At 43.8% G+C, this 26,940-nt stretch overlaps 1 protein-coding gene and 1 long non-coding RNA gene across 2 annotated transcripts in view; one reads left to right on the top strand and one right to left on the bottom strand.

The window, feature by feature from the left end:
* Nucleotides 1–14,310, top strand: part of LOC108517424 (uncharacterized) — an 18,079-nt gene extending 3,769 nt beyond the window's left edge. Inside the window, exons 2-3 of the long non-coding RNA XR_001882102.1 lie at nt 12,167–12,580; nt 13,964–14,310. This is a non-coding gene — a long non-coding RNA (uncharacterized LOC108517424). The remainder of the gene's footprint in view (nt 1–12,166; nt 12,581–13,963) is intronic.
* ITGB5 (integrin subunit beta 5) overlaps nt 1–26,940 on the bottom strand; it is a 123,211-nt gene that overhangs the window by 70,406 nt on the left and 25,865 nt on the right. Inside the window, exons 3-5 of the mRNA XM_017855327.1 lie at nt 25,403–25,607; nt 14,334–14,583; nt 6,500–6,668 (exon numbers count right to left, since the gene is read on the bottom strand). Of these exons, the coding sequence (XP_017710816.1) occupies nt 6,500–6,668; nt 14,334–14,583; nt 25,403–25,607 (624 nt within the window). The remainder of the gene's footprint in view (nt 1–6,499; nt 6,669–14,333; nt 14,584–25,402; nt 25,608–26,940) is intronic.

Raw genomic sequence — 26,940 nt, 5'->3', positions numbered from 1 at the left:
GGGAGAAGGAGGGAGGGAGGGGGGGAAGAGAGGGTGGGAGAGAGGGAAGAAGGAAGGAAGGAAGGAAGGAAGAGAGAGAGGGAGGGAGGGAGGGAGGGAGGGAGGGAGGAAGGGAGGGAGGGAGGAAGGGAAGCCAGCCAATCAGGAATACAGGGAAGGAGTATCAAAGAAATCCAGGAATACAGGAATGGAGTATCCAAACAGAGGAAAGAGCACGTGCAAAGGCCTTGCCTGAGTCAGAGTAATGGACTCCAGGTCACTGTGGCTGGAATCCAGAGGCCACAGGTAGAGGCCACAGGCAGAGAGCCTTGCAACAAGAGCCCAAGAGCAAATTCCTGTCTCCTTTCATCTTTGCCCAGTGGACATTCCAAGCAAGAAGGAGCCTCTGACTTAAAATAAAAAATTGACACTCTCGCCTGGTATGAAAATAGAGCCCCAGCCATCAAAGGGGCCTCCTACCCTTCCCCCGGGATGATTATTCCCTGCCTTGATCAGTGAAGGGAGCCACCAGCATGTGCAGACACCTCCTAAGCACAGGTGCAAAGCAGGCATGTGACTGGTTTACACTAGAGGGCAAAAAGAAATGCAAACTCTTCCATGTGCCCTGTTCACAATACTGAGTTATGACTCAGCCAGTTCCCACCGCTCAACCCAGAACAGCAGCTGTCGGTGCCCACAACACAGCTCACAGCAGAAGGCAGAGCAAGGAAAACACGAAGTCCTGCACTTGGGATGCCGCCTGAGAGACCAAAACAGTAGAAGGATTCAGGGGTGCACATGAAACCACTGCCCTCTGCCACACAGAAAGCCAAGGAGAAGCTGCACCACACCTGTCTGACAACAACCCCGCAGAGCGGAGGGTCTGCACATCTGCATGCACAATGCCCAGGGAAATCCAATACTTTAGTGGTGCTTCCCAAAGACACAGCAGCACAGGAAAAGCAGGCAGCCTGGCGCTGGATCAAGCCCTGGAAACCTGTGGTGAGATCTGCTAGCAGAAGCAGCTCACACATGCTGAGACAAACAACGCAGACAGCCGGGAAGCAGAACATGTGGCGGGTCCCTCTCTTCAGGTGGTGCGGAGGTTGGAGGAGTGGGGAGATGCCTTCCTTGAAGAAAGAAAGGCAATTCCTCCTGTATTTCTGAACTCATGCTTGGAAAAGTGACACAAGTCTGAGGTCTAAAAGAAATCAGGCAATAAGGTAAAAGAAAGCAAGTCAATTCTGCAGGGACTGGGAGTTGGGAGGGGGCAAGAGGAATCCCTGACAATGTTGTGCCTGACTCTGGGACTGGGGAATTTTCCACATTTTACAGGAATCTGCAGCAGCCCCTACTGGGTCTGAGGCTTAAGCCTGAGCCAGAAGAGACAAAAAAGCAAAATCAAAGCCCTGAGCAAAGGAGACAGGGCTGTGACCAAGTCCTCTGCAAGAAGTGGCACTGGCTGGCACAGATGGAAGGCAACCTGGAGCACCTCCCTCCAGTCCCGTGCCTCCCTGCCTCTCCCAGATGTGCTCTCTGAGGCCTGGAGAAGTCAACTGGCTTCCATGGAGGCAGCCGACAGCAGAAGAGTCAGAGCTTGAGTCAGGAAAACATGACTCTAAATTCAGTGCCTTCCTAGATTTGGAATGTATTATTTAAAAAATAATAATAAATAGGCTGGGTGCCGTGGTTCACACCTATAATTCCAGCATTTTGGGAGGCTGAGGTGGGCAGATCACTTGAGCCCAGAAGTTCAAGACCAGCCTGGCCTACATGGAGAAACCCTGTCTTTACTAAAAATACAAAAAGATTAGCTGGGCGAAGATGCAGTGAGCCATGATCTCACCACTGCACTCCAGCCTGGGTGATAGAGTGAGACCTCCTTTCCAAAAAAAAAGAAAAAAAAATGTTTTTTTAAATAAATAAATGCAGTATCCCTTGCTCAACAGTGCATTATTGCTACTTCCCAGAGCACACAGTCACTGAGTAACACATTTCGAATCAACAGAACTGGTTCACATTCTGGTTCTACTCCTTACTAAGTGCAATTAGTCCCTTGTGACACACAGTTTCCACCCCTGTAAAATGGGAACAACCCTTATCAGAGTCCTACCAATATACTGTAGGACTCTGGTAAGGATCCTCCAACAAGAATCATGGCTCCTCTGAGGCTGTGGTCTTCATTTTAGATAAGATATTCTGGCCAGGGAAGAATAAAGGTCTCAATTCCTGCCAAAAAAAGTTATTCAATACATAAATCTACCTTGTTTGCTTTAAGAACTTATTTGGCCGGGCGCAGAGCTAACACCTGCAATCCCAGCACTTTGCAAGGCCGAGGCAGGTGGATCACGAGGTCAGGAGATTGAGACCATCCTGGCTAATATGGTGAAACTCTGTCTCTACTAAAAAAATACTAAAAAATTAGCCAGGCATGGTGGCAAGTGCCTGCAGTCCCAGCTGCTTGGGAGGCTGAGGCAGGAGAATGGCCTGAACCTGGGAGGCGGAGCTCGCAGTGAGCCAAGATTGCGCCACTGCACACTCCAGCCTGGATGACAAAGTGAGATTCCGTCTCAAAAAAAAAAAAAAAACTTATTCATCCACCCATTTCTGAGAGGACATAAATGCTTTAAAAATTGAACACATAATGCAAAATTAAGAGAATCAGGATTAAAACGAAACTCTGTCTCAAGAATACAAAGGATACGTGCCAGGGCTCTATCAGTGGAGACAAACAGGGAAACGTGCTTGGTTGCATTGATTTATTTTCTGGCTGACCAAAAAAAGCAGCACATAGAATACTGTTCTGCTAGCATGTACCCAGCCAAGCTCAAATGTACAAGTAACTTCTTTAACCTGAGAGCCATGAAGAAGAGCAAAGTGATAATTGATAAGTTGGGACCCAGAGCTTCCAGGCAACTGTTCACCCTTTGTCCTCCCTAGGCCAAGGGCGTGCCCTGTTTTGAGTTAATAGGAAAGCAGTCATATTTCCAGTCTGAACCACACATCACACTTCCGCCTGTACAATTTTAGAACAAACAACTTAGAGTCAACTTCCAGAAGGTCCTGGCAGATAAACCCTTATTCTGACCATAAAAACCTATAAACAGGTTCAATCATAGGCTCTGGGTAAAGATAAAAAATTACAGGCAGTGGCATTCTCCAACTCCAGCCAGGAACAGTGCATTAGAAAAAAATGCCTGCCTTGACGAGACAGGCATCCCTTAGCTGTGGATGCTTAGCTGTGGATGCTGTTAGATGACCTCTCACAGCAATGTGACCGGCAGAGGATAAATAAAGCAACTCAAAACCTCCATTCATAGAAGCAGGGTCCTTATCATAAATGGAATGAATCCTAAATAGAAACTATTCAGGAATCCTAAATAGAAGAAACTATCTTTCCTTCTTTTTGCAAAGAACAACTTTCTAAGAGCAGGCCACAGAGGTGTATTTAAAGTCAGACATGTGAATATTCCATACCCCAAATCCCACAAGTTGATAACTAACAGTCCATTCAGGGAAACAAGAAGGAGAAAAAAACCAGAGTGAGAATAAAACCAGGACAAAGAGCTCCCTGTGGCGCTGGGAGATAGGCCTCTTATCAGCTCCATCTCCAGGGCACAGGGTCAGGGGAAGTAGAGCGTGCAGTGCTGCCGGGGAATTGCCTGGCCAGCTCCAGCCCTTGTGACGCACGAGCCAACTGCACAAGATTCCAGGCCTTCTCCCTCTGTTCCACTGTTTGCAGGATCCAGTGGAAGGGCCTTTAATCTGGCCAGATCAGGAGGAGACACAGCATTCAGTAAACAAAGTAAGGGATACCTAAGACTTACAAATGATAGCCAAGGCCTGCTTCAAATATGGGTGTGGTTGGGAATACAAATGAAACAAGACTGGTCATGAGTTAGTAATCATTAAAGATGAACAATGAGTACATGAGGTTTCATTTCACCATTCTTTATTCTGAAACTGTTCCAGAATAAAAAAAAAAAAAAAAAAAAAGAAAGAAATCATACATATTCACTGTGGAAATTTAGTTAATATTAAACAAAAAGTCACCAAGAAGAAAATAAGCCTATCACCTATCAGAAAAATATAATCCTGTCACCTGAGACAACCACTGTTATCATTTTGTTCTATTTCCAATCTTTGCCCAATTTTTTTCTTTTGTTTGCAAAACAGAAGTATACTGTCCATACTGTTTTATAACCTGCTTCCCATGCCAATCATAATTTATCTTACGTATTATTCTGGAAATTCTTAAAATGTAAAACATTGAGTTATATCTTCCTTAAGGACAATTTTTCCTAGGAGAGCCAAGAGAGAACAAAGTTACTATTAGAGCCATCTGATACTAATATCTTACACATTGTTCAAGTCATTAAATATTTTAAATAGTATGACTGTTGCATAGTCTTTCATCCAAAGGTAGTCCATAAACTACTTCCAATTTTTTGTTACCATAAGGCTGTGGTGAGCTGGAAGGATGACATATTTTATAAATAGGTGATGTCAAGTGAGAAATAAATTGCTTAGTATGCACCGGAACATAAACTGACAGCACAATGGAAAAGAAAAGGCGAAGAGAGATGCTGGAGGCTCATCGGCTGCATAATTCTGAGCAATTATTAACTTTCCAGGTATTCCCTTTTGCAAAGGTCGTGGTGAGGAATAAGAGCAAATTTCAACAGGCATAAGCCTGAAACTTGCTCATAAAGTGCCTCTCCGTCAATAATAATCCACCAGATCCAGGCAGTGAATTGAGAAAATCTGCTAGCATCGCCTCTGAAATGCTTGAGTCTTGAAATACTGTGTCTCAAAGGGTTGAAGAGTTCATCCATCGGGGATGGCACAGGAAGGTTCCATAGACATAAGACTGGATCAAATGGCTTTGCAAAGACCACTGTGGTCCAAGTGATCAAACACGCCCTTCCAATTCATCTAATTAAATAAAATATACTCAGACACTGCTTAGGCCTGTAATTGGGTTCTTTCTCCAGAGAAAGATTGAATTTATCTCCCAAAAAAAGAAAATCCATAAAATTCTCAAAGTGGGGAGATGAGGGGGATCCTATGTCTTCTCTGCACTATTTTTTTTTTTTTTTTTTTGCTTACCAAAAGCAGAATTTGGCTGAATGTCTGAGAAAACGCCTCCTATAGTCAATATCTGAAAGTCAGTCAAAATATAATTTTCTTTCTGAATCAAATTCATAAACTATTTTGTGAAACATTTGAAAGGTTCAGAACTGAATACATTCTAGCTGTGTTCCATGTGGCTCTCTCAGACTGCTAAAAGACACCAGGGACTTCTGAATCAAACCATTTGGCTCTGGCCAGCAGCTGGGAAGAGGCCACACTGCAGCCTTCCTGGATAGGACACCACTGCTACCTTCTTCTCCAGGAGGGGCCCACGGACTCTGTGAAGGGCAGAACCACAGTGGGACCAAGAGAACTGCAGATGGCTGTTGCTGCTTTCTTTACATTTTACCTTCTCCTTATCCATTTCCTTCTGCCATTTTGGTTTTTTATTTCAGAAAGGATAACTGGGGTTTTCTTCCCATCTTGTCAAGGATTGAGTGGAGAGGAAACAGGAGTCTGTGTGACACACCAGACTCAAGCTCTGAGGTCAGAAACTATGTAAGTGAGCAATTAAGTGCTTATCGCTTAGTCAGTGAATAGCAGCTGCCATATGCAGGCTCTCTAGACTGAGTTCTAGCCTCTGACCTTGCCCTCCCCAAATGGAAGAGTCCCCACCTATTGAGTGAATTTTCAAGAAAGCATCACCAATTATTCACACTCTATTGATGACCACTATGAAAAAATACTAAATGTATGCACAAAGACTAAGAAGAGACACACACATTTTTGAAGTATGTGTTATGAGAGTAAATTCAAGAGAGATTTTTTTGTTATTGTTATTGGGTTGTTTCAACAGTAGAAAATTATTTTAAGACTATGTTATCACCAACATTCCATTTATATATTTTGCTAGGACTGGAACCCCTCGAAGCATGAGTTCATTTCTGATCTAAGTCTAGGCCCTCCCTCTGGATTCATATAATCACAGAGAAGCAGGAGGAAAACAACTAGAATTGCAACCAAAGATGCCACACAATTCTTTTCCAACTGGGTTTCCCAAGAGAGCAATCTCTAAGATTTGCCAAAATTGGTCCAGAAAGCTCTACAAGCTTCTATGCCTATGACTTGACCTTTACTTTTTTCCCCTGAAAATAAACCAAAAAGCCAATGTATCAATGCAGACAGCTGTCTTCTGGCAGACAGTACTCCATTGCACACAACCACACCCTGGCAGAGAGACACACACCAGCCCAATCCATTCCTGAGCTCTGGCTGATTTGGTTGCTGTAGATTTCCCAGAGGTTCCACTGAGCTCACCCTCTGACTTTGGAGTGGTCAGGAGCCATATGCCAGGGCACTCAAAGTCTCCTGCAGGAAGTACCAGCACCCACTGATGCTCTCTACCTTGACCTCCCCGTGCAGGGACAGGACCAGAAAGGAAAGTTACCTTGCAGACGGCTGCCTGGAGTACTGCATCAAAGCCCCCCTCAGGGGCATCTCGGTTCCGGGACACCCTCTGTTTCCGAACTTCCTCATTGAAGCTGTCCACTCTGTCTGTGAGAGGCAGGAGATGGCGGAACCCAAAGGAGGGGACGCAATTTGGAAACAACTTGTAACTAGAGAGAAAGAAGAGAAGAGTCATTTTTCCATCATTGTCTGTAAATCTTTACCAAGTGTTCTGAGCATTCACTGAGTGCCTTGAGAGGCACCAATAACTGTTCACCCAGAACCTACTACATGCCCCTAGGACAGGCACAGTGGAGACAGCAAAGATAAATAACATAGTCCCTACTCTCTAAACATCAGCCCTAAACTGCAGGCAAGGCTGTATATGCCATGTTGTAAATGAATGGTATGGACAAATGGTTAAAAGGAAACAGAGATAATAGTAGGCTACCATGGTTGGAGGAAGACTTGACATGGGCATTGAAAGGTATGTGGGACATAGGGTGTGGGCCAGCCTAGGCAGAGTGGACACGAAGTGTCCTCTGGGCTAAGGAATGTGGATGATGCCCAGTGAGGGCAATGTAAGTGGAGTTACTCCATGCAACCAGCTTCTACATCAATGCTGCTGCCACGCAACAAAGGATCACAGGATCATATAACCTTGTCATGTCAACCCACTCAGTGACCAGGATGTGCAGGCACATGGACAAATGCTCAATGGAACAGGAATAAAAACATCTTATCTGCTTCTTCATTCATTTCTAAATATTGTACCAACAAACAATCAATGCTGCTAAATGCAATAAAAATTATTTAGAAACTAAGCATCTTCAAATGGAAAGTGGTGTCTGGAAATTGGGAAAGAAGGAAGTATTACACATCAATAGTAGGTTAATACCAAGCCTTTCTCTTGAAATATTGGGTGATCTCCTTTTCAGTCTCCTATGGAGACTCCAGGTGACCCCATTCCTGAAGAAGTTACTTTCCATTACAGCTCTAAGAGTTTCAGCTTGATCTAGAGCTAATAAAATTGGAAGAGGGAGCTTGTATTGTTTTACCAACGGTTTCACAAAGTAAAGGAAAGAGGGGAGAGTGTTCCAGCCAGAGAAGAGCATGTGCAAGAGTCCTGTGACAGGAGGGAGCACAGACCCCAGGGACAGAGGGAGGCCAGGGGGGCTGTAGTGCAGAGTGAGGGGTGAGGGTGGACGAGGAGGAGCCTGGGAGGCAGGCTGGGCCAGAATGTGCAGGGTCTCTGGCCGTGTTAAGGAAGTCCCTCTTTCAGGATAAATGATGGGAAACGAGCACTAACAGGCCTGAGGGAAAGGCTTTATAATCTAATTCAAGCTGCATACATGGGAAAGAAAACAGCCTTAGCAACAGCTAGGAGGACCCTGCCTTAACTGCCGTCAAAATCAGCTTCACCAGGGCAGGTCTGGGCAGGCTCCCTTCTGTAAAGGGGCAATCATTGGCTCTCTAAGGGGCCATTCCATTCCCTTTCAGGGCTACAGTCCCTGCTCCATCCACACAGTCACAAGAGCACAGCACAGAGTCCCCAGCAACAGGCCCACCCTGCACAGAATCAATCAGTCCCACTCCTGTGACAGTCACGCTCTACCTCTCAGGCCAGCGGCAGCAATGGGCTCTCCCTGCCTGGCTTTCCTTTGTGTTTCTCCCTTCTCCTTTCCTGAAATCTTCATGAACACCTTGTACTTGGACAGGTGGAGCTTTTTTTAAACCTCAGCCTCAGGCCACCCAAACTTTCCATTACCTCCTCGTTTTGTCATGAAAAGAACAATCATGGAAATTACATTCCCAGCTGGAAGAAGGAACTGAGGTCCCATCTGTAGCTATTTGGCAAGTGGATCATAGGCCCAGAAGGAAGTAAGTCTATCCAAACTCTCCCCCCTCTATTCCTCCAACATCCTGCCCTCACTTATGTGGCTCTGGCCCATGATTTAGGACTTCAGGTGTGTGTTTTTTTACACTTGGTCCAGTTGGTAGTGGGCAGGGAGGAAAGAAACTGAATAATAATTGTTGTTTAACCAGGAAAGCTGTGAGAAACTCAGCTACAGCTCAGCATGTTTTACCTCCTCCCTTTCACTCCTGCAAACAGCAAACAACAAACAGCAATGAGCAGATACATTTTTACTTCGAAGAATGTCTGTTAAGTAGTTAGGAATTAGAAAATGTGTTTGCCAGACAGAAGTCTTCATTGCAGAGAATTTAGTATAACTAAGTCAGAGTCACTTCACACCAAGAGGAAAAGAGCTTTGTCACACAGACGCTAGGAGTGTCTCCATTGACACTGGAATCGGATGTCACCTGTGACAAGTTATCTGACTTAACCCCAGAACAGCTGTCTGAGTGGCCTGAAGATCCAGATGTTTTGGGGTCATACCAGGAGACTATACCACCCCTCTCATGTGTCTGTGCTGTGAGACCCCAAATAAGCACCATGCACACAGTCACTAAATTAAGGATTATTAACAAGGGAGATAAAACATAAAATATATATGGTTAAAAAGCCAAGGGAGTGTCTGTATGTATAAAGAGTGAATCCAATTTGAAGACACCAGACCTAGGCAAATCCAGAAAACAATCTAATGCCTCAGGAGAATATCATGGATCAAGCTGACATGGAAAGGCTCTCCATGTCATGGAACAGGAATGAAAACATCTTATCTGCTTTTTCTAACACTAACCATGTAGAACTGCTGGATAAAATGTAATTTAAAAAATTTTAATATATAGCCTAGACTGGAAGCTTAGAAAGTAAATCCCAGAAATGAAGAGGAAACCATTAAATAAATGAATGAAACTTTCAGAAGTATTTGGTTTTGGCAAAAAATAAAATAAAATAAAACAAAATAAAATAAAAAATAAAAAAACAAAAAACAAATGAATGGACTTAAAAGAATAGGTGGGGGCCGGGTGCAGTGGCTCATGCCTGTCATCTCAGCACTTTGGGAGGCTGAGGCGATCACTTGAGGTCAGGAGTTCAAGACCAGCCTGGCCAACACGGTGAAACCCCATCTCTACTAAAAATAAAAAAATTAGCTGGGCGTGGTGGCAGGCACCTATAATCCCAGCTACTCAGGAGTCTGAGGCAGGAGAATCACTTGAACCCAGGAGGTGGAGGGTGCAGTGAGCTGAGATCGTGCCACTGCACCCCAGCCTGAGCAGCAGAGTGAGACTCGGTCTCAAAAAAAAAAAAAAAAATAGGTAGGAAATGGGCAGGCACTCATGCCAAGGACCCCTGCAATGCGTCAGGCCTTGACTGGGGCCCTGCGGGCTTGGAAGACATGCTGAGCCTCAGTCCTGCACAGGGCTGAACACTGGAATAGGGCTCTGTGCATAAAGCCCAACACTACAATGAGCTGCTGTGCCACTAAAACCAGAAACAGAAAAACTCCAGCTACTGGTCCAGGAAAGCGGCACGGAAGCTGACCGTCTGTCACGAATGAGATGAATTACCCATAAAAACTGTAACTCCAGGCCGGGCGCGGTGGCTCAAGCCTGTAATCCCAGCACTTTAGGAGGCCGAGACGGGCGGATCACAAGGTCAGGAGATCGAGACCATCCTGGCTAACACCGTGAAACCCCGTCTCTACTAAAAAAAAAAAAATACAAAACTAGCCGGGCGAGGTGGCGGGCGCCTGTAGTCCCAGCTCCTCGGGAGGCTGAGGCAGGAGAATGGCGTAAACCCGGGAGGCGGAGCCTGCAGTGAGCTGAGATCCGGCCACTGCACTCCAGTCCGGGCGACAGAGCGAGACTCCGTCTCAAAAACAAACAAACAAACAAACAAACAAAAAAACTGTAACTCCAGGCCTGAGCAACTGGAATACACTGCCTTTATGGTAAAGTCATCTCCAATTGAAAAGTTTTTTGTTTTTTTTTTTGAAAATCAAGGCTCTGTTAGAAAGAAAGATGGAAAGATGGGTTGGGTAGATAGCTAACAGTATTTGCTACACTGAATGTAATTTATTATTATTATTATTATTATTATTATTAAAGTTCTAGGGTACATGTGCATAACGTGCAGGTTTGTACATATGTATACTTATGCCATGTTGGTGTGCTGCACCCATCAACTCGTCAGCACCCATCAACTTGTCATTTACATCAGGTATAACTCCCAGTGCCATCCCTCCCCTCTCCCTCCAATTGAAAAGTTAACAGAAAAACTAGTCCCACGGTGAGCCTGGAGATTCTCAACAGCAGCAAGCATAAAACTGCTCTGCAGGGATGCTCCCACAACCTCCAATGAAGATGTGCTAATGAAAAGCTTACAAATTGCACGAAAAACAATTCATGAAGGCATGTCAGCAGGTCCAATACACTGACCTGCTGTGGATCCACCTGAAGGATTCACAATTCAAGAAACAGAAACAGAATAATTTAAAAATACTTTAGGTCGGGCGCAGTGGCTCACCCCTGTAATCCCAGCACTTTGGGAGGCCGAGACGGGTAGATCACCTGAGGTCAGGAGTTCAAGACCAGGCTGGCCAACATGGTGAAACCCCATCTCTACTAAAAATACAAAAATTAGCCGGGTATGGTGGCACGTGCCTGTAATCCCAGCTACTCGGGAGGCTGAGGCAGGAGAATCACTTGAACCCAGGAGACACAGGATGCCGTGCTGCCTGGACTTAGGGAGACAAAGCTCAGCCTGCTCATCAAGCCACAGTGTGCCCCCGCACTGCGTGTGCCCCCCAGCTCAGAGAAGAGAGTTTCACATAACTCAGGCCCGAGGTTTCCTTCCACACTCTCATTCTTCACTGGACTTCCTGCCTTATAAGTAGCTTTTCAGTGTGCCTTGTACTCACTGTCAAGAGTTTTACTGTCTGTAACGGGTTCTGCCTTAGAGGACTTAGAGAGTAAGCTCTGAATAAGTAATGTGTCATAACTTTGAATATTTAAATGCTGAGCGCCTAGAGCCAGCCCTTGATTCTCTGCCAGCTTCCAATCTAGTGTCTCAGTCAGTGGAAGGGCCATGGAAGAATGAAAGTGGGGACACACCCTATCTGTCTGGAGACAGGGCCCAATTAGGACAGAGGTGAAAAGAAGCAAATAAAATCACTATTCCAGATGAATTGAAAAAAGGCTTGATTAAGGCTTGCTGTTAAGATGCTGTTGCTCCTGGTAAGTAGCAAAATTTCAACAAAAAACATTTGGCACCCGGACTTAGTTGAAAAGGGCCTTGGAGATAGGATCAAAGTAATAATAGTCCCTGTGGCCACCTGTCACCAGGAGGAAGCTAAACCCAGCAAATGATGATGCCTAGTGCCTCTTCGTGGTTAAAGAATTTGGAGTTTGGCCGGGCGCAGTGGCTCAAGCCTGTAATCCCAGCACTTTGGGAGGCCGAGGCAGGCGGATCACGAGGTCAGGAGATCGAGACCATCCTGGCTAACGCGGTGAAACCCTGTCTCTACTAAAAAATACAAAAAACGAGCCGGGCGAGGTGGCGGGCGCCTGTAGTCCCAGCTACTCGGGAGGCTGAGGCAGGAGAATGGCGTAAACCCGGGAGGCGGAGCTTGCAGTGAGCTGAGATCCGGCCACTGCACTCCAGCCTGGGCGACAGAGCGAGACTCCGTTCCAAAAAAAAAAAAAGAATTTAGAGTTTCATTTGTATTTAAAACTTTTTCTTGTCTTACTGTTTTTCCACCAGTGTCAGTTCCCAATCCCTGGAGAAGATCTAAGTCAGCTTCTAGGAGATGTACAGAAGGATCCGGAGGGATTCAGAAGAGCCCATGCCACCAGCACACTAACTCGCTCCCACCACCCAGCCCAACTTGGAGCTGGCAGCTCTGAAGGCTACCAAAGAGGACTTGTGGAGAGGGAAGGGCTCAGGGGTTTTCTGTCCCCTTGGTGGCAGCTGGAAGACCAAGAATTGAGAATGGCATCACAAGATGGAAGGAGCTAGATCCCTGAGTTACTGCACGGAGAGCTGCCAAGGAAAGCAGCTCAGCCCTCATCAGATTTTGCACAAGCAAAAAAAAAAAAAAAAAAAACTTTCATTGTGTTCAGCCACTGAGATTTGGAGACTGTACATTACTGCCACATAGCCTACCATTATCCTCAGGTAAGCCTAGGAGATTGGGGTAGGGTGGTTTTGGAGCAGGTATTATTACTCAGCCTAAGGTAAAGTATCTGTGTTGTAGTGTGATTTTAATGGGGAAGAAGGCATTATATTAAATGCAAATGCAGGCCGGGTGCAGTGGCTCATGCCTGTAATCCCAACACTTTGGGAGGCCAAGGTGGGTAAATCATCTGAGGTCAGGAGTTCAAGACCAGCCTGGCCAACATGGTAAAACCCCATCTCTACTAAAAATACAAAAATCAACCAGGTGTGGTGGCATGCACCTGTAATCCCAGCTACTCAGGAGGCTGAGGTGGAGGTTGCAGGGAGCCGAGATCGCACCTCTGCACTCCAGCTTGGGCAACAGAGTGAGACTCTGTCTCAAAAAAAAAAAAAAAAAAAAAAAAGCAAATGCAGACTATAAAAGTAGTTTGTATTCATATTCCAGCTCTACCCCTTGCTGTTTGTATAATATCGGGTAAGTTATTCTCTCTAGGCCTCAGTTTCTGCATCTTTAAAATCTGGCTTATACCTACCTTAGAGAACTCACCAGATTGTTATGAGATTTAAATGAGATAATCTATAGAAAATATTCAGTAAGGCCTTGACACTTAGTAAAAACTTAAGTCTTAGTTGTTCCCTATCTCATGACTAGTTTTGGACCTTACAACACAAACCCTCACTAAAGTTAAATATGGAGACAAGGAAAGCAAGAGTTGGAAGTTACCACTCACTGCAGTCACTTGCATAATCTTGACATTTAAAGGAACTCCTGAAAGACTAAAAAGGAAAGAAACCAACCTAGTAGAGGTTGTGTTGCATGGGCTGAAGAATGTAATCCCCTTATACAACCACCACCCCCAACATGCACACAAACACCCCATGGCAGAGACCTGCTCAATAATCCTATTTCTTCTGATTCCTGGGCATACAGCTATGCTAGTTCTCAGCCTCCTGGCTCAGTTCTGTTCTGTCTAATAACATGTGGGAGCAGGCATGGCAAAGGCCTATCCTCCTATGCATGACCCTCTAGGCAGCATGACCTTAGAAGCCATGTGTGGAAGATGGAAAGCCTGGAAGATGGAAGGCAACTAGGTCCCTGAGTCACTGCTTGCAGGAGAAGTTCCACAAATGAAGAGACCCAGTTGGACTTGAGGAGCAGGAAATAAACTTCCAGCAAATTATACACTTTGTTATTATAGTATCTGTTGCAGCAGTTAGAGACACCTGTTTTCTAATAATATGTCAAATCTTTTCTAGTTCAGGTGTTTATGTTGAAAAAAATGCTTACCTTTAAAATAGGATTTTAGTCTAATTATGTGAAAATAAGTTATAGTTATTTATAGAAAAACAACAGGGACAAATTTTGAATTCATTTCTCCCCAGGCACCTCAGTTACTACAAGCAAGGGGAAAGTTTAAGTTGCCCTGCCTGCTGCCTCCCTGATAATCTGGATCCATCACTCCCTGAAGACATTTTCTGAATTCTATTAATGTGAGCAAGTGGTGCTGTGCATGGCAGGCAGGAAAATCAAGGGGTTGTGATCATTTTATCTTTACAACCTTGTGACAGTTCACTCACTTCTTCATAGGTCAGAAAAGGAGAGAATGTATGGTTATCATTAATCAAATTAAACGCCTAAGCCTGGCCACCCCTCCTAACCATGCCTTCCTTAATTCTTTCTTTGAGCTAAATTTTCCTACTACTCCATTCTCCCACCCTTAAGTACCCAACAGAAGGGCAACTGGTCACTTACCCAATGCATGGATTAGTCTGGTACCTCGGTGCCGTGTAGGAGAAAGGAGAGATGTCCTTATCGACAAAAGACCCAAATCCCAACCGGAAGTTGCTGGTGAGCTTCCTCATCTCCTCCGCGAGTTTGGTGCCCAGGTTCCGGATAGTGTCCAAGTCATCCTTCATGGACAGGGAGAGGTCCATCAGGTAGTACAAGTCCACAGGATAGTCCTCTACCTGGCGAACCTGTAGCTGGAAGGTGGCCTTGTCACCTGCACCAACAGAGAGGCCACCCGTGTTAGAGGTCGTGCAACTTGCTAAGGGCTGAGGGATGGGATCTGCTTTCAAAGCTAGTTCACCTCTTACTTTTCTTTAGTGATTGTGTGCCTCCCGGAAGATTTTTCTTGGAAGCAAAGTGCCTGAAGGGAATATGGCGCTGAGAATGGAGGCCTGGTTTCTCCTTCCCAAACACTCAGCTTAGCATTTCTTTTTTTATTTTATTTTATTTTTTTGAGACAGAGTGTTGCTCTGTCACCCAGGCTGGAGTGCTGTGGTGTAATCTCGGCTCACTGCAACCTCTGCCTCCCAGGTTCAAGTGATTCTCATGCCTCAGCCTCCTGAGTAGCTGGGATTACAGGTACCCACCACCATGCCTGGCTAATTTTTGCATTTTTAGTAAAGACGGGGTTTCACTATGTTGACCAGGCTGGTATCAAACTCCTGGCCTCAAGTGATCCACCTACCTCAGCCTCCCAAAATGCTGGGATTATAGGCGTCAACCACCACGCTTGGCCTGGGCTTAGCATTTCTAAGGAAATGCCTTAACAACCAGGCTCCTTGGTAGTGTTCTGTCTTCTCAGCAACAAGGACCCTTGGGTAATCAGTGGACCGTGAACCAGACAATTTCATGAACACAAACTAGGTGGAGAATAGCCCACCAACCACATACCAACTCCAGAGAAAGACCCAGCCATGGTGGGAATATGTGTTTGAAACAAAAAGCAGGGAAGAAATGAACAAAAGAGCTTGAGTGGGGAAGAATCAAGCTGGGCAGAGAGATGTGCAAGGCAAGGGAGGACAAAGAAACAAAGATGGTTGTTTAAAATACCCCAATGGGCAAAAATATGCATGCCTATGCCATGTCACCTGTTTTTGTTTATATTTCCCTCACCATTTACCAGACTAGTATTTACTTTGGGGGGCATATTTGATGTTTTGGGACATCACAGTTACAACTCATTATCATCAGAAACTACGTATATAAATACAGGAAGACAGATTCCAAATTTTAGCTCTATCGAAAAAAGAAAATGAGAAGAAAGAGAAAAGATAGCACTAGATTTGTCTACCAGCTACAATAAGATAGCCGACAGGCACAGAAAAGGGGAATTAATTCAGAGGAAAAGAACAAAGAAAAAAGCCAGTGTCTGGCAGGTGTGGTCTTTGCTGTCTCACTCTATAGAGTTCAAAGAGAGGCTCAAGTCAGGGCAATAATTGGAAGAGCCAGGCCAGGATAATGATCTTGAAATCATTTAATAATTTATAAAAACAAATCACTTAGAACCAACTTTAAGGCTCAGTTCAACTCATATCTGCCTTGGGCTCATTAACCTTTCAGGAGTGCCAAGAGATGTCCTATTTATCCTGCAGTAGAACTGTCTATACATACTTGAAATTTGGGGCCGGGCGCGGTGGCTCAAGCCTGTAATCCCAGCACTTTGGGAGGCCGAGACGGGCGGATCATGAGGTCAGGAGATCGAGACCATCCTGGCTAATACGGTGAAACCCCGTCTCTACTAAAAAATACAAAAAACTAGCCGGGCGACGAGGTGGGCGCCTGTAGTCCCAGCTACTCGGGAGGCTGAGACAGGAGAATGGCGTGAACCCGGGAGGCGGAGCTTGCAGTGAGCTGAGATCCGGCCACTGCACTCCAGCCTGGGCGGCAGAGCAAGACTCCGTCTCAAAAAAAAAAAAAAAAAAAAAAGAAATTTGGATAGATTCTTTGTGTGTTTGGAGGCACAACAGCAAAGGTGGCCTCACTCCTGCCCAGCGAGTCTACACCTGACTTGCCGGCAGCCACATCTCAGAGCAACCAGTCTTTCATCTCAAGCTGACAACTAGCAAATTGAAGCCTTCTTTAACTTGCAGGGAACTCAATCCTCTATGCTCCCTCTCCTCCTCCCACCGCAACAACAAGGCATATTTCACTAACTAGACCATGAAGAATCAAATGATCAAAAGATTTTAGTTCAAGTTCCAGCCCTGTCCCTTGAGCAGGAGTGCAACCTGGGCCTCAGTTTCTTGAAATATAAAATGGAAATAAGAACAACGCTCACAGCATCAACTAAGCCTATTATGCGCTCATGAGGGAGAGCAGTGTTTTATGAGCAGTACAGGCTTGCACAGATGAAGTATGATTATGATCATTACTGCCTGTAGTCAGAGTGGCAGCTCTGAACCTGCTTCCCCTGACTTGTCTTTGCGTGTACTGTTCTAGGCGCCTCAGGATTGATGGAGTTTGAGTTGCCTATTGGTATAAGCCTATTTTTTAAAACCATCAGAGTCTGACTCAAACAGAGGAATGTGCAAGGTTTTCTTCCAGAATGAATTCCAGGCTGCTGTAATGTCTGCCTTTGGTCAGACGGACACAGCCGGTCCCGCCAGAGGGCTCCTTGGGTGCCACATCATAGTGAGGGAGGGGCAGAGAGGAGGGGGGAGTTGGGGGGAAGGGAGCTTCCTCCTTGGCCCTTGCATGGGCAGGCAACAGACCCCAAATGGACAGAGCCTGCAATCCTATTTCCTTTGCCTGATGCCATGATCTTTTCGCAGGTCTTCTGCATTTTCTGCCACCTGTGCCCCCAAGTTCCCACCTACAACTTATTTTATCCAAAATCTACTTCTACTTTTTTATGAATTATAAGAAATTAACAGATGGGCACTTTAAAACCGGGAAACAAATAATTGCCTTGGATTCTGGGAGGCGGAGAGGCATCTATGGGATAGAGGCTTGGAAGCAGGAGAGCTGGGTTTGAATCCAGACCTGGTCACCAAGGACTAGGGAGAACTCAGGCTCCTTTCAACTCACTGCTCAGTTTCTGCATCAATCAAGTAGGGAGGATATTAACTATTGTAGGGATTAAAAGAGATAAACACCGCACAAATGTTCCTATACAAAGAAAACTTTGGCCTCGTTTTCCCAAAAGTCAATTACTGAAGCAATTTCCTGTGAGGATAAAAAGAGAGACAGCAAATCCAGCCAGCAACTTGAATTTCAACAGCTACAGCCCTGGGCATACAAATTTAACCCTAAATTTTCCAGACATGAAGGCTGAGGGAAAGAAGGCATGATATATAGGTCCCTTTGTATTCTAAGAGGCCATCTATTCTGAAGCAAGAAACTTCTTAGCATTACATTCTAAGAGAAATTGATCAGTAAGAAAACACACACACACACACACACACACACACACACATCCCTTCCCAAAGGAAGACTGAAGTTGTTAAAAAGAAATACTGTCCCATTTTTCCAGAAAGAGAGGGATGTAAGAAAGACGGTAACACCACTGATGTTCAGAATGAGGGTTTATTGCTGCCTCTAATATGCTTGATTTTAAATGCCACAGACTCCTGAATAGGCGGTGGCAATGACAGAATGTTCTGTCAGCAGATCCTGGAGGGACTGACATTCCTGGTCAGATCCGTGCTGTGGGAGTTAAGCTTCCAGTGTACCAACAACTCCCCAAAAAGGGAGGCCTCTAACGTTAGCAGCCTGAAGGTGAAGCCATTACTGCATGTGAAGTGCACTTTCTGCTGAGAGAAGGTCTTAGGTATGTGTTCCACTTTTGGGTACACTTCCAGAACCATGCACACTGAAGCACTCTCCTCCCTTCCAACTCTTTACTGGCCACGCTGCTTTCCTTTAAAAATACCTGAGACTTTAAGGCAGTCGCCGCCACCTGCTGCCCAGCAGTGTGGGAAGCGCTTCTCGTCTTTAATTTGCCTGTCTTGGTCTGTGCCTGTCTCTGGTGACACCATTCCGGCCTGTGTGTCAGGATTCATCCTTCTCTGTTCCTTCCCTCTCCACTTAGGGTCTCTACAGGCTCATGTATTCCTGTGGCTATATCCCTTCTCTCTGGGGCTGTTGCATGTAATTCCTGCTAGCCTCGGGACCAGGAGCAGGACCAGAGAAATGGCAAACTCAAAAGAGAAGTTGATCACCTGGCACCTGTGACATGCTACCCCAGGCAGCCCCTTTCATGTCCTTCTGCTTGTTCCTGGTTCCAGAGTATCCAGCTCCAACTGCATTTTGTACAGAATTTCTGTACTGCTCAGTTTGTAAGTGCAGGTTCTTCCACTATAATCAGGTATCAACTAGCATTCCATCTGAAATGTATTTTTAAAGCTTTCTTCTCTCTGCCTTGCCTTTAATAAAAAGTGAAAAGCTGGCATTTTCCTTAGGGATATATATCAAATAACAAACATTTCTAGAGAGTGAGTTGAGAATTTCAGCAAAAACTTTTTATTTTTTTGAGACAGGGTCTTGTTCTGTCACCCAGGCTAGAGTACAGTGGCACAACCACAGCTCACTGTAGCCTCAACCTCCCGGGCTCAAGCAATCCTCCTGCCTCAGCCTCCCAAGTAGCTGGGACTATAAGCATGTGCCATCACACCTGGCTAATTTAAAAATTATTAGTAGAGACAAAGTCCTGCCATGTTGCCCAGGCTGGCCTCAAACTCCCGAGCTCAAGTGATCCTCCCCCTCAGCCTCCCAAAGTGCTGGGATTATAGGTGTGAGCCACATGCCCAGCCTCAAAAACTTTTTTTAAATTTTTATTTTTTCTGCTTTCTTATTTTCCCTCAGGTTTCCTGTCTTTGAGCCAAAAACTCTTAAGACTGATTTTGTTCAGTGTTAAGACAAAGTAGTACCTCAGCAAATAAAGACCCTTGCCATCCCAAAATAAATGCAAGTGGTTTTTGATTCCCTAGAAGTACTATTCTGTGCTGGAAACTGAAAGAAAGAAGGGAAACATAAAAATCAACTCTATTATAACAGGACTACAACTGAACAGAAAATTAGGGCCCTGGTACACACATTATAAATGAGCAGACAGCTCTTCCAGTCACTACAGCAGAAGGCACTTAGTCTCCCAGGATTAAATCCAGATCTAGAACCAAAGTATTGCCTCACTGGTCTAGAACAAGGATGCCAGGCTGACTGCACCCCCTCCCCACCTCAGAATTGTGACTGTTGACCGATGGAATAAAGGAACAAGTCACCTGAAGGCATGGTTGTCCTCCACAGTGTCTGCCTCCAAGCCCAGGGCTCTATACTTCTAGTTTCCTTTAAAATAACCCCTTATCCAGCCATCATCAAAATACTTTCTTCATCTATCTAAGCTATCTACACTGTCACCCAGGGTGGCAACTTTATTGCAAAAGCAACACCTAAAAACTGGCACTTCCAAGTAGAACCTGGAAGAAGAAGGGAGGAAAAAAACAGGGGCTGGCAGGAAACCCAAAAGCAACCAATCACCTGTGGTTTAGTTAATAGTATTGTAACTGTGTTGGTTTCCTGGTTTTAATAAAGTACTCTTGTTATATTAAGATGTTATCATTGAGGGCAACGGAGGAAGGTACATAGAACATCGCTGTGTTATTTTTGCAACTTCTTGTAGGTCTAAAATTGTTTCAAAATGTAAGAAAGCTACCAATCAAGGGTCATTTTTTTAAGAGGTTGAAGGACTGAGGCCAATAATGACTTATAAACCCTTCTTAATTGCTCAGTGTTTCAAAACCACCTTTAGCTTTTGACCATTCTCAATAAGCTTTACTTTCAAGTTTATGTCCTTTCTTAAGGATTTTATGCTCTTTGTTAATGATTTTTTCTAAGGTTCTTATCCTGACATGTAGTTTCCAATATTGAAATAAAATGGAAAACATGATCCTATATTTACACAAAATCTTGCCTAAAGCTTGGCAGTCCTTCAAAAAGTTAAACATAGAATTACCATATGACCCAGCAATTCCACTCCTAGCTATAGACCCAAGATTATTGAAAACATATGTCCTCATAATAGTGTGTACATGAATGTTCACAGCAGCATTAGTCATAATTGCCCCAAAGTATAGGATGTTAACTGTGGGGTTATTAAAACAAAAGAAAAAAGAATTGTCCCAAAGTAGAAACAGCCCAAATGTCCATCAACTAAAATATAGTATATCTATACATATACAATGGAATATTATTTGCCCATAAAAAGGAATGAAGTACATGCTACAACATGGATGAACCTTGAAACATGTTGCTAAGTGAAAGAAATCAGCTAAAAGAGCCACACATTATACGATGTATAGGAAATGCCCAGAATATGCAAAACTATAGAGAGAGAAAGTAGACGGGTGGAGAGCAGGGGCTGAAAGGGGAGGGTGGTAGACAGTAGGACAGGCAGTCACTGTTCATGGGTGTGGGACTTCTTTTCGGGAAAATGTTCTGGAATTAGACAGTGGTGTTGACTGCACAACTTGCAAATATGCTAAGTATAACTTAAAATGGTGAATCTTATGGTCTGTGAATTATATCTCAATTTTAAAAAATTAAAAAGTCCTGCTTAAAGTAGATAGAAATTCTTTTTATTTCCTTCCTGAGACTTACCTTGAAACAATTACTTTGCCTTCATGAAGTGTCTTTCATATTATGCTGAGGCTTGTCCTTGATTAGTCTGCGATAAGTCTGGCAAAGTCTTATATTTCACTCAACAAGTAACTATTATGAGGCATGGGGGGTAGGGCAAGGGAGGAGACACAAAAGCATTTTTAAAAATATACAATGGAGGCCCAGCGCGGTGGCTCATGCCTGTAATCCCAGTACTTTGGGAGGCTGAGGTAGGCAGATGACTTGAGCGCAGGAGTTCGAGACCAGCCTGGCCAACATCGTGAAACTCTGTCTCTACTAAAAATACAAAAATTAGTCAGGTGTGGTTGTGTGCGCCTCTAGTCCCAGCTACTCAGGAGGCTGAGGCATAAGAATCACTTGAACCTGGGAGGCTGCAGTGAGCTGAAATTACGTCACTGCACTCCAGCTTGGGCAACAGAGCGAGACTCTGTCTCTCTCTCTCTCTCTCTCTCTCTCTATATATATATATATAGATAGATAGATAGATAGATGAAAAACCAACCCCTATATAACTGAAAGCACTCTCCAGAGTCAGGGGGGAAATACCCTGAGGCAAATATGCATTTTGCAGAACTGAAAATTTTGCTAACTGCGACATACCATTTTTCTCTCCCCCCAAAGAAATTCTTGGGGTTTGCCTGCACTTCTCTTTGTAAATGTTAAAATTATATTTTCAAAATTTTAACAGGCATCATTGGTTTCAAGTGTTTCTACATTTGGGAAACATATTCACAATGCTTGTAGGTCTTAGGAACTCATATTTTCATCAGATCTCTTCCTAGTCTTCATCTCTTCAGACTGAACCCTCTTCATAGTCTGGGTGTGTTTCCAGAAGGCAGTCAGCTCCTCCGTCCACTTGACACCCCCAGCACTGGGCTCTCCACCATGACACCTTCCACAAGACAGAGCTGCACACAGCACCCACACCGTATTTTTGTATAAACATAGGGTCATGGTTTCCATTTTATTTCTAATACCAGAAACCATATGATAATAATGCTTAGCAGGAGATGTAACTATGCCAAATCAGAATGCTTTTTTTCTTTAATTGAGCATATATTGAGTTTTATGCATAAATATGGGATTGCATACAAACCGGCCATTACTCTGTTGTTGTTGTTGTTGTTGTTGTTGTTTAGAGTCTCACTTTCATCCAGGCTGGAGCCTCAAACTCCTGGGTTCAAGGGATCCTCCCATCTCAGTCTCCCCCATAGCAACGGGGTCTCACTATGTTGCCCAGGCTGGTCTCAGATTTCTGACCTCAATTGATCCTCTCTCCTTAGCCTCCCAAACCACTGAGATTACAGGCATAAGCCACCATGCCTGGCCTTCTCTAGCTCTCTAACTCTTCTACAGGGAGTGCCGTAAAGGCCAGTTGATAGTCAAACCAGACAACCACCTCTGCTCACACTCACACCTTAATTCTGATTTAAAAACTGGAATTATTAAAGTGTGGACATCTTTGGATTTGTGTGATGCAACTCTTTCCTAAGTTAAGTCTACCCTAAAGAAGAGAGATTTGCCACCATAAAGGATACTTCTTGGAGAGAACACCACAGGCTTTGAGAGCTAGTCTAGGTAAGGAGTTCCAAAAATGTAAATTAAAACCTTCCTCCACAAGGGCTCTGAAATTGCAAACTCTTTTGGAGGTGTGAATTTTTGTCCTCATTTTCAAAGATTATTGAATGAAAATAGCACAATTATACATACATTATGATAATAAGTATATGAAAAATACAAAGAGGTGAATAAAGACAGAGGACATAGTAAAAATGAAAAATAATATTATGTTAAAGTGGATTATTTTTCTAGAATTTCATGTGCTATTGCTATACTGTTACTATGATAAAAAAGAAGATATGGCATTCACATTAGTCAATACACTATTCTTATACAACACAATGTTCCAATATATTAATAGTCTACAACAACTCCTATATCCCCTTTAGGTCCAAACCCTTGACCCTGAGCCTGTCTTCATATAAGAGATTTCTCTTTCCTCAGAGGACATCACCAACCATCTGCCCACATAAAGGCTCAGCTGACTTTTTTCTACCCACTCACACAGCTCTGTAAACGAGTTCCCTTCCTTTTCTCTCTCAACTCAGTATCTCACTAAAAAGGCTGAGTGTCGTTAACAGTAAGAAGGTTTGCAAAAATCCTAACTTCAATTAATCTCAACACTGATTCCTGGGCAGGCAACCCAATAGTTTAGACTTCTCTATCCAGCAGGGCCATTTTACACTCTTCTTTTGTTTCTTATTTTCAAGACAATTAAAATAGACAAAATAAAACATTTCTCAACTTATGATGACTTGCAGCTCTTTCTTTAAAAACTCATGGTGCAGACCATACAATGATAACCACAACAACAACAAGCTTTACTGAGTGCTTACCACATGCAGCATTGTGCTAAATCCATTTCCGAGGCACTGAGCATCCCTGGCCAAACCTCCATCTGGCACCCTTGGCCACTGCTCTTTGAAAATAATAAAAATTTTAACTTTGAAAAGTTCACTGATACAAAAAGTCCCATTTAAGCCTCTGAACACGCCCATGAGGAACAAAGGTGACAAAGACCCTAAGATGCTGAGAGATGGAGTAACTTGCCCAGGGCCTCCGAGCTAGGGACAGAGGCAGAGCTAGAACCCAAGAGCGCCAGCCAGATCCATGATCTTTCCACTGCTATAAGCTTCCCTGGAGTCTACATAAACCATCTACAAACAGTTACTGCCAATGGTTTCCTAGACCATGGGATAGAAGAAAACGGCAAAAAATCAGTGAAATGTGAAAAAAATCTGCCCCTTCCCAAGAGAATAATACTTTTCAATTTAGCCACATGCACATCCAACCCTTTGACATTGCAAGGCTTCTAATTGCAGAATATTCAATGATAAAAGTGGTGAACTAGAAACAAGCACGGGTTTGTGGTTACCAAGACCTGGGGCTGAATCGATTCACCACTTACTAACTGAGAGACCTTGAGCAGGTTGTTTCCTTGTGTGTAAAATGAGAGCTACCTGGCTGGGCATGGTGGTTCATGCCTGTAACCCCAGCACTTTGGGAGGCTGAGGAGGGGAGATCACCTGAGGTCAGGAGTTCAAGGCCAGCCTGGCCAACATGGTGAAACCCTGTCTCTACAAAAATACAAAAAAAAAAAAAAAAAAAAAATTAGCTGGGCATGGTGGTGCACACCCAGCTACTAGGGAGGCTGAGGCAGAAGAACCTCTTGAACCGGGAGGTAGAGGTTGCAATGAGCCAAGATTGTGCCATTGCACTCCAGCCTGGGTGACAGAGGGATACTCCATCTCAAAAAAAAAAAGATAGCTACCTTAAAGTTAGGTCAAGTGTTTAGCACATAGTAGGTGTGCAAAACTGTTTCTTTATATTACATTATAAGTAATTATATTACCATTTCCTTATATTAAGCAACTCTAAGGCTTGCAGGGCCCGAGGGTCACAAAAAAAAAATATCCACTCTAAAAGTTTGTCCTTCCAGAATGCTACAGACTCAAATGGAATTTGCTGATGGGGAAAAACACTTTTTCCTAAAAGTGGCATGTTTCCTGAGCAACTTGCATTCACTAAGGAGTAAATCTACCAGCATCCTCCTAGAATAAACCACAGCATTATTCACAATAGCCAAAAGCTGAAGACAACCTAAATGTCCATTGACAGACAAATGAATAAACAAAATGTGATACACCCATACAATGAAATATTACTCAGCCAAAAAAGGAATGAAGTTCTGACATATGCCAAAATATGTGTGAAACTTGAAAACATTACACTTAGTGAAATAAGTCAAACTTCATAGGACAAATACTGGATGATTCCACTTATGGTAGGTACCTGGACTAGTCAAGTTCGGAGTCGGAAAGTAGAGTGGGCAGCCACTACACTCTGAATGACTGTAATTTCTGCCATCAGTTGCTCCCTGATTTAAACAAAATTTAAAATAAAATAAATGAAAAATAAAAAATAAAGTAGAATGCCAGTTACCAGGAACCAAGGGAAAGAGAGAATGAGGAATTAATGTTTAATGGGTATAGATTTTCTGTTTAGGACAATGAAAATGTTCTGGAAATAGATACTGCTGATGTTTATACAATATTGTAAATTTACTTAATGCTGCTGAACTGTACACTTGAAAATGCTTAAAATGGTAAATGTTATGTATATTTCACCACAATTGTTTAAAAATAGCAAAGATCTTCCTCTGTCCACAGGAGCCTATCCACAGACACATCAATAAAAACATACTCTGCTTCCTGAGGTCTGAGCCTTGCCTCCCCATCACCATCTCGTGGCTCTGTTCTCAGCCTGGCCTGACTCACTGTCCCATTATTAACAAGTCCCACCTCCTCCATGGGCCTTCCTGATCCCAGAGCATCCAGCCCTTTCTGTGGGCAACTCACCGGGCCGGAGGTTCACAGCAATCTCCTGTGGTGTCATCTGAATGACGTCCCAGCCCGCAGAGCCCGAACCCTTGCTGCTGAGGGGCAGGCTCCTCAGGATATGGAAGCTGCTGGCTGGGCTCTCTATCTCACCTCCACAGCCATTTCTGACAAGGTTTGCTCTCAAGTCACACCGAGAGGTGATGGACCGTGGGCTTCCGAAGTCCTAGGCAGGGAAAAAGAGGAAGAGAGCAGGAGGTGGTCAGGATGTCTCCCGAAAACATGGCATGCTGTGGCTGCGTCTCCATCCGGTTGACCTTAAATTCTCTACTTTCCATTTTCATTGTCTGAAAATGGAGGAAATGGTAATCCCTATTCCAGGTGCTTCACCAAGTATTGTAAAGATTAACTGAGCTGCTGGATATTAAAGTATTTTGTAAACTGTAAACACATAATAAAAATGTTCGGTTTCATTGTTATTTTGGTGGTTAAAATGTTCCTAACTGCCTACATGACTAGCAAGAGAAAGAAACAGAAATGATCAAAAGTTGTATAGCTAAAATGTTTTAAAAGTTGTTATATATTGCTGGGCGTGGTGGTTCATGCCTGTAATCCCAGCTATTTGGGAGGCTGAGGTGGGAGGATCGCTTGAGATCAAGAGTTTGAGACCAGCCTGGGCAACATGGGACCTCAACTCTAAAAATAAATAAATAAGTAGATGAAATAATATATAGTTAAATAAATAAGATGACATATAAGTGGCTGAGAAGTCTTCCCTTGGGCATTCAAGAGTTAACCTTTAAGCTGTTCACTTATCATCTTTCACTGGCATTGGATGCCGAATAATCATTCAGAAGAACAACGTGGCAGTACAGGTCATATCCACTGACCCAGTGCTCTACTCCAAGAAACTTATCACAAGAAAATCATCTAAAGAGAAAGGAGAAGCTCTTTGTGATGTATATGGCAGTATTATTTGTAATATAATCTTTAAAACTTGCAAACCTAAATCCTTAAACCATAACAATAACATAGCATATCACTTCAATAGATGACAGTCATTACAAATAATTATGGGAATTAAGAAGAAATTTAAAATATTTACACTAAGGAGGAAAAAAAAATCCCAGAATATAGAATTGTATTTATTAGGATTTAAAAGAAAATTTTAATGAGTAAAGTGACGAAAACATTTTTGTTTTTATCTTTGTTGTTTGTGTGATAACAACACATTGATAGGAAAAGTCTTTGGGTTTGGGAGAAAGCTGGACGTCAGAACAACTCAACCTCATTTGGGACAGCAGGAGGTTAAGGTATTAATTTTAAAATGAAACAATATACTTTGTTATAAAACATGAACCCTCCCTGGTCATTTCCAGCAAAGGGGTTTTTAATGGCAAAGTGAGCCCAGGCTTCTCTCTGAGCACCTTTTCACTGGTGAATGTAAAAAACAAGATCCCCCCCACCTCCCGCTCTGGCAGGCTGGAGGCCAGTGCTGTCCTATGAGTCTTTCTGGAGGAGTTAGGGCACTAGTCTCTTCCTCTTCCCTCTGGAACACT

Source organism: Rhinopithecus bieti, unplaced genomic scaffold, assembly GCF_001698545.2.
Source record: "Rhinopithecus bieti isolate Rb0 unplaced genomic scaffold, ASM169854v2 scaffold_39586, whole genome shotgun sequence".
Taxonomy (NCBI): Eukaryota; Metazoa; Chordata; class Mammalia; order Primates; family Cercopithecidae; genus Rhinopithecus; species Rhinopithecus bieti.
Note: the sequence above shows the minus strand (reverse complement) of the source record. Positions and strands in the feature narration are given on the sequence as shown.